This window comes from Poecilia mexicana, unplaced genomic scaffold, assembly GCF_051168715.1.
Source record: "Poecilia mexicana isolate PSO_F unplaced genomic scaffold, ASM5116871v1 scaffold_6, whole genome shotgun sequence".
Taxonomy (NCBI): Eukaryota; Metazoa; Chordata; class Actinopteri; order Cyprinodontiformes; family Poeciliidae; genus Poecilia; species Poecilia mexicana.
In genome coordinates this window covers 4,270,684-4,277,295 of record NW_028263375.1, presented here as the reverse complement: position 1 = coordinate 4,277,295, position 6,612 = coordinate 4,270,684, and the positions used below count along the sequence as shown (strand labels likewise).

The window sequence follows — 6,612 nt, the reverse complement described above, 5'->3', positions numbered from 1 at the left end:
ACTGTCCAAACTGAACTCAGACGTTTCCAAACCATCGGTTATTTATTAGATCTATCAGATAAACAGAGAACAGATATACGTTACATTTGGGTTATAATGCTGTTATCAGTTCTCCTCAGAACATGAAGCTTCTCATGTATAAACTATGAGCTGAACTTCTTTGCATTCATAGCAGGAAGGTTGAGTAAGAAACAGTTTTAGTTCATACTTTATGCAGCACATTGAACAGAAATGAAAACTCGGATAATGTTGCAGTCAGTTCACAGTGGAAGGAGAAGCGACTTTGGGTTTAATATTGCAGGTTTATGGAAGCAGCGTGTTTGGAATATTGCTGCAGAAGCCTTCAGGTCTCACAGGAACCGTCCAGTTTAAAGGGCCGTTTCCAGTCTCTCTTCACGTTTACAGTCAATGCATCAAAAACCAGAAATACAAAAAAAGATAAACTTTTTATTTGTATCCAAAATAATACGAATGCCAGAACTGGGCAGTTAGGCTTTTGGGGTATTAGTCCCTTGGTAGTTGCTGTGTTTTAAAGCTGCAGTTGTAACTTTTATTAAAAATATGTTCTTCACATATTTGTTAAAACTGTCAGATTACATAAGGCAGATAATCTGTGAAAAAAAAAGGTCCTGCTGAGTCAGAAGCAACCAATCAAAGACAGGGGGCGGGTCTTAGTGCTGTCAATCACTCTCATGCTCACAACCTCAGCCTTTCGCTCTGCTATGCTACAACATAGTCATAAATGCTAAGGCTAGTTTTTGCTGAAAAGACTTTGTACAAGAATGATGTGGCTATTCAGCCGTATCGAAACATGATCAACACCCAGATGTTACTACTGGCGGAAACGCCAAAGAAGACAACAGGAAGTGGTTTTCTTTGTTGTTTTTGTGCAGCTGGCTCCACCAGGGCATCACAGCATCAGTTCATAAAAAGTTGAGTCGTTCCAACATGTTGAATCCATAATTCTCCTGTAAAATGGCCAACTACAATTTTCCCAAAACACCGCATACGTAGCTGCTCCCGAGTGGGCGGGGCTTGTTGCTGAGTAAAACGCTGACATCTCCTCTGATTGGCTGATGGATGATGAGCGCCAACAGCTGAATTATGAATATATCTCATGTGTTTACATCCGTCGCTGCCATTAATGTCTTATGGCATTAACAAGCTTACTCATGGATGATTTGAATTTAATTTCTTAGTTAAAGCTGCAGTATATAATTCTTTTAATTTGGTAAAGCCGTTTTCATGTTGAGACAGATAATCTGAACAGATCGATCTCCTCGCTGAGCTGCTACTGCCAAAGATGAACCAAAAACAACCAATCAGAGCCAGGAGGATGGGCTTAGCGCTGCCAATCATCCTCGTGTACTCAATGCTAAATGTGCTAATGGCGGAACAACTTACAGTTACAGCACCACCATCATCAATGGCTACGCTAACTAGCATTAGCATTCATGCCAGGATCTGTTGACATGAGACTGTGATTGGCAGCAGTAAGACCCGCCTCCTGGCTCTGATTGGTTGTTTCTAGTTGGTAGAAAACAGAGGAGCTCCATTATTTCAGATTATCTGTCTGACACACTCACAACATGGTGGCAATTTCAACAATAAAATGATATTTTCTGTAAAAGTTACAAACTGCAGCTTCAATGAAAACACAGAAATAGTGAAATTTTGGTTTTTCAACTTGAGCAAAATATAGACAAAAATTTGTTCACATTTGTAATAGAAACGCAACTACTGTCATGACATGGAGACAGTTTTATCAAATATATCAAAGCCATATATTTCTTTTAATTAAAGTTGCAAACTGCAGCTTTAAAGTTTTGTGAAGAACCTTCAGAAAGCCGCAGCTGGAAGACTGTGGTTGTTGGCTTCCTGGAGCAGCGCCTCCATGCAGAGCTCCTTGGTTTGGTCCGGAGGCCCAGCAGGGGTCGACCCCGCCGCCTGCTCCTCTCCCTGCGGCTCCACAGCGCCCCCGGTGGCGGCGGCGGCCGCGGCAGCTGCCACCTCCTCCTTGAACAGCCGGTCGTGCTCCATCTTCAGCTCCTGGTAGGAGCGTGAGAACATGTGGAAGATGGAGGTGGCGGGGAACGCCATGATGAGAATCCCGCTCAGGATGCTGCTCAGCGCCACCACCTGGCCGGGAATGGAGCGCGGCACCATGTCGCCGTACCCCACCGTCGTCATGGAGATGATGGCCCACCAGTAGGAGGCGGGGATGCTGCTGAAGTCGTGCGGGCCGGTGAGCTCGCTCTCGGCCAGGTGGACCAGCGGGGAGAAGAGCGTGACGGCGACGCAGAGGAAGAGCAGCAGCAGGCCGAACTCCCGCGTGCTGCGGCGCACCGTCAGCCCCAGAACCTGCAGGCCGAGCGAGTGGCGCGCCAGCCGCATCACGTACAGGATCCGCAGCGCCCGCAGGATCCGCAGCACCAGCCCCAGCTTGTCCAGGTAGCCCTTACCTGAGGAGCCGTTTGGAAAGATAAAACTATTTATTTAGTTCAAAAGCTAAATATTTATCACTCCAAAGTCATATTTGCACCATGTTATTCTTACATTTATAAATGTCTGAGTTCCAAACTAAATATTTAGCATTCAAATAGTTTGTAAATTAAATATTCAGTTCCCATTCTAAATATTTAGCTTTTTAATTAAATATTTAATTTGGAGCAATATGATTTGTTCCTAACTAAATGATTAAGTCTGAACTAAATATTTAGTTCCCAGGATAAATAAACATTTAGCTTGTTCATTAAATATTTAGTTAAGAAAATACATATTAGTTTGCAAACTAAATATTTGGCTTCCTAATTTAATTTGAAAGTGAAATATTTAGTTTGTAAATTAAATATTTAGATTATTATTTGAATATTTATAGACGGTGAAAATGCGACTTTGAAAAATAAATAAGTTTTTCTCTGAAAAGCTAAATGAACCAGTTTTGGCTGTTGGTTTCCTCCTGGGTATTTTTCCTGACGGCGGCCCGTCTCACCTCCGCCGGGCCGGTCCGTCTCCCGGTTCTGGTCCTCCTCGCTCACCACCAGGGAAACGTAGTAGGGCAGGATGGCCATGGCGTCGATGATGTTGAGCGGCCCGCGCAGGAAGTCGAGCTTGCTGCGGGCCTGGACGAAGCGCAGGACGAACTCCAGGGAGAACCAGGCCACACACACCGTCTCGATGATGAACATGTTGTAGCATTTGGAGGAACATTCGCCCTGAGGATCCAGAGACGGAAGAGGAGCGGAGTCAGGGACGACAGCGAGGAAGACGGATGGAGGGGGACACAGGAAGACAAAAGTCCTGAGGTCAGATAATCATCCATTAATAAATCATGAGTTACTAAAGCTCTGCCGCCGCACTGAGACATCACACCCACACAATCCGTCATTTATTTAATTGAGAAGACTTCAGAGATTAATGCAGCCGTCTGTGGAAGCTGCAGCAAAACCAGTCAGGTTCCCTCTGACTGCCGACATGAAACAGCAACAAAATAATAAAACCCATCAGTTATGAAAGATTGTAGGCTTTGAAGCATCAAACTAGTTTCTAGTTTTGCATTTATTGTTACACTTCGTCACAATGTTTCACTGCTGCAACCTGATTTCACCAGTTTGGTTTTAATTTTAAGACAAATGGACTGAACTTACAGAGCGTCCATCCATTTTCTTACACCCCTGTCCCTTAGTGGGTCAGGAGGAGCTGCTGCCTCTCCAGGTAACGTTCTGGGTGAGAGGCGGGGTCACCTGGACAGGTCACCTGGACAGGTCACCTGGTGTGAGTGCACACACACACCTAGGGGCAATTTGGAGAGGCCAATTAACCTGACAGTCATGTTTTTGGACTGTGGACTGAACCCGGAGAAAACCCACCATGCACAGGGAGAACCCATGCAGAAAGACGGGGGCCGGGAATCGAACCCAGAACCTTCTTGCTGCAAGGCAACAGCGTAAATATTTAGGTTTTATAATTATTTGAAGTTGTGCTTTTTTCATTGTTAGTAAGTAAAATTTATTTTGAGATACTAGACCTGTTAGCGCCTTGCATCTATATTTTGTACGGCTTTGGCTAAATTAATGCTCTGAATGTGTTGCTATTTTTTGAGTCTATATGCCGGTTAACGGCTGGAGCCACATTCACCCATTAAAACACATTTAGGCAAGAACAACAGGGGTTATGTTGCTCAGGGGCCACAAAGGGCCACTGAGGTCCGGTTCATGAAGAACCGGGTCAGAGACACGGAGCCGCCCTGGATCCAACGGATCAGAAAATGATCAGAGATCTTTTGTGTCTTTTAGCTGCAAGTTTGTTCTCTGAATAAAATATAAATAAAAATCTGCAGTTTGAAATCTTTTTCCTGAGATCCTCCTCTCATCCCTCCCTCCATTTTCCCGTCCTTCTGTCATTGCATTCACTCTGCATTTGTCTTTTTCTCCTCCGTCTCTCTCCCCTCATTTATTTCCACCTCTCCATCTCTCATTCTGTTTGCTCTGCGGTCGCCGCTCTCCTCCATCACTCTGTAAAACAGACGTCTCTACAGGACCCTTCACACCTCCTGCTCTTGTCCTCTGTGCCGTTTCCTCGTCTCAATGCGACGCTGCGGCTGCTGCGGCTCTGCATGGCTGCATGATGCCAACATTAATCTCTTTGTATTCTTAAATGACATCAGGTTACGTCACATTTCATCCGAAACAGGATGAAGGACGTTGTTTAACACTCCGCCTCTGAAGGATTTACGCTCTGGTTCTGGCATCTGGTCTGGGAAATATACATTCACTGCCACTTTATTAGGTACAGCCAGCCTGCTGTTAGCTTACACAAATGTTCTCACTGCAGCAGAAATGGACTGACCTTTTCACCAAATAAAAATCCAATCTGCTCCACTTCCACATGTGGAACTAAATCATATCTGAACGTCGCATTTCATCCAACACGAGTCAAAATTCAGCAGCAGGAGAATCCAGACGGTAAATCTAAACTATGGCTGAAAATGATCATGAAGCGATGAAAGCAGTCTGAGTCAGTGAACGCATCACGTCCCAACCGACCACTCCTGGTCCGACTCCACGTCCAAACAGAAACAAAAAAGATTCAACTTTTTTAAACAGCTCTGCAGGCGGGAGTTCGCACCACAAACTCAACCATTTTGACCATTTTACAAAAAATTTAAAATTTTCTGTAAAAAATGTTATTTTCTGAAAAAAAATTATTTTTTTTTACAGTAAACTCACAATTATGGATTAGCATGAAAACTGGAGGGGCTGAACAGAACAGAACAGCTCCAGATCATGCCGCCCCTAGACGGATTAGCGCCCTGGAAGGAGAGCCCTCTTAACGCCCCAAATGCTCTCCGATGTACCAACGCCTCAGGAAATTATTTACCCTGATCAGTTTTCATTTTTTTATGAATGACAAAACAAAAACAGCGTCTGAATTAAAACTGCCTTCAAGCTATTCTGATGACAGGAGAATAGAAAACATTTATCTTTGCTCATATTATTTATAGTTTATTCTTAAATTGTTGTAGATTAATGTAGTTGAATTCTGACTCATTTGCTGTTGGGATTTATTGCTTTCCGCGCCGCTGTCGGTTCTGCTGCCCAGAGTGAAAAACGGACCAGATCTGAGCAGATTTCTCCAGAGGAACCAATCAGGGAACATTTAGCTTAGAAACGACGACAGATTCGATGGTTTAAAGGTTCCAGAGAGTTTCCACTTCAGTAAATCAAACCGAACTGTTAACCTTTACTCCTCTGCTCCTCAATCTTCCCTGGATTGTTTTCCTCAGACCTCTGCCAGGCCGTCCTATTAATCTGAGACGTTTCATTTATTCCCCTCGTTGCCGCTCCTCCTGCTGACATCAGGCCCCATCAGGGCTGCCTGACCTCTGCCTGACCTCTGCAGAGGCGGCCATTTTGTTACGGCTGCAGCTTGTCACCTCCGACAGCTGTGTTCGGTCCAGTTTGAAAATAAAAGCAACCACAGAGATGATAACCAAACCCTCAGCTTATCGCCTCTGGAAGCCTCAGGAAGTGACATCACATTTCACCCAGGCAGCTTCCTCTGTGGTTTCACACTGAAGTGTGTCAAGGTCAAATGAAGACAAAAACCACCAGGAGGGGAAGAACTTTATAGACAAAACGCCTGAAAAACAACAAATAATACAGTTCTTTACTTCCACTGTGGGATTTTAGTAATAAATATTATTTTTACATACTAAGGATAGAAAAATGTTTTTTTAAGTTACAAAAATAAAGTCACAACATTAGCAGATTAAAAAGGAAAAATCATCTTAAAAGTCTTAAAATTATGAGGGAAAAAAGTGATTTTAATGAGAAACAAGTTTGGAAAGAGTTAAAATCTGAGGTGAAACTTCAGTCCGCCTGGTTTTCTTTGAAATAATCGTTTAACATTTTAAAGTCCTGCTGAAATATTTATTTATTGCAAAAGCTTAACTTCACAAAATGTTCAACATTCTTCATTTTAATTTTTTATTATTTTTGATGTCGGGGAAAATGAAGACCTTATTCTGGTACCGTTATGGCTGTGTTGTTGTGATATCTCAATTTTATTGTTTTATTATGAGCACAAAGAAAATACAGCAGAACTATAATG

General features: G+C 43.3%; 1 protein-coding gene across 1 annotated transcript; it reads right to left on the bottom strand.

The window, feature by feature from the left end:
- Positions 1-1,734: 1,734 nt before the first annotated feature.
- LOC106926164 (voltage-gated potassium channel regulatory subunit KCNG2-like) lies at positions 1,735-3,210 on the bottom strand. The gene is made up of 2 exons (XM_015000884.2): positions 2,993-3,210; positions 1,735-2,462 (listed from the first exon to the last, which is right to left on the bottom strand). Exons 1-2 carry the CDS (start codon positions 3,186-3,188, stop codon positions 1,840-1,842), a joined length of 819 nt encoding a protein of 272 aa, XP_014856370.2. The 5' UTR covers positions 3,189-3,210; the 3' UTR covers positions 1,735-1,839.
- Positions 3,211-6,612: the final 3,402 nt, after the last annotated feature.

Excerpts from the sequence above, each read along its gene's own strand:
- LOC106926164 (XM_015000884.2), bottom strand. The coding sequence starts at position 3,188 with ATGTTCATCATCGAGACGGTGTGTGTGGCCTGGTTCTCCCTGGAGTTC. Across the intron at positions 2,463-2,992 it reads GACGGACCGGCCCGGCGGAG|GTAAGGGCTACCTGGACAAG; the intron begins GTGAGACGGGCC and ends ACGGCTCCTCAG.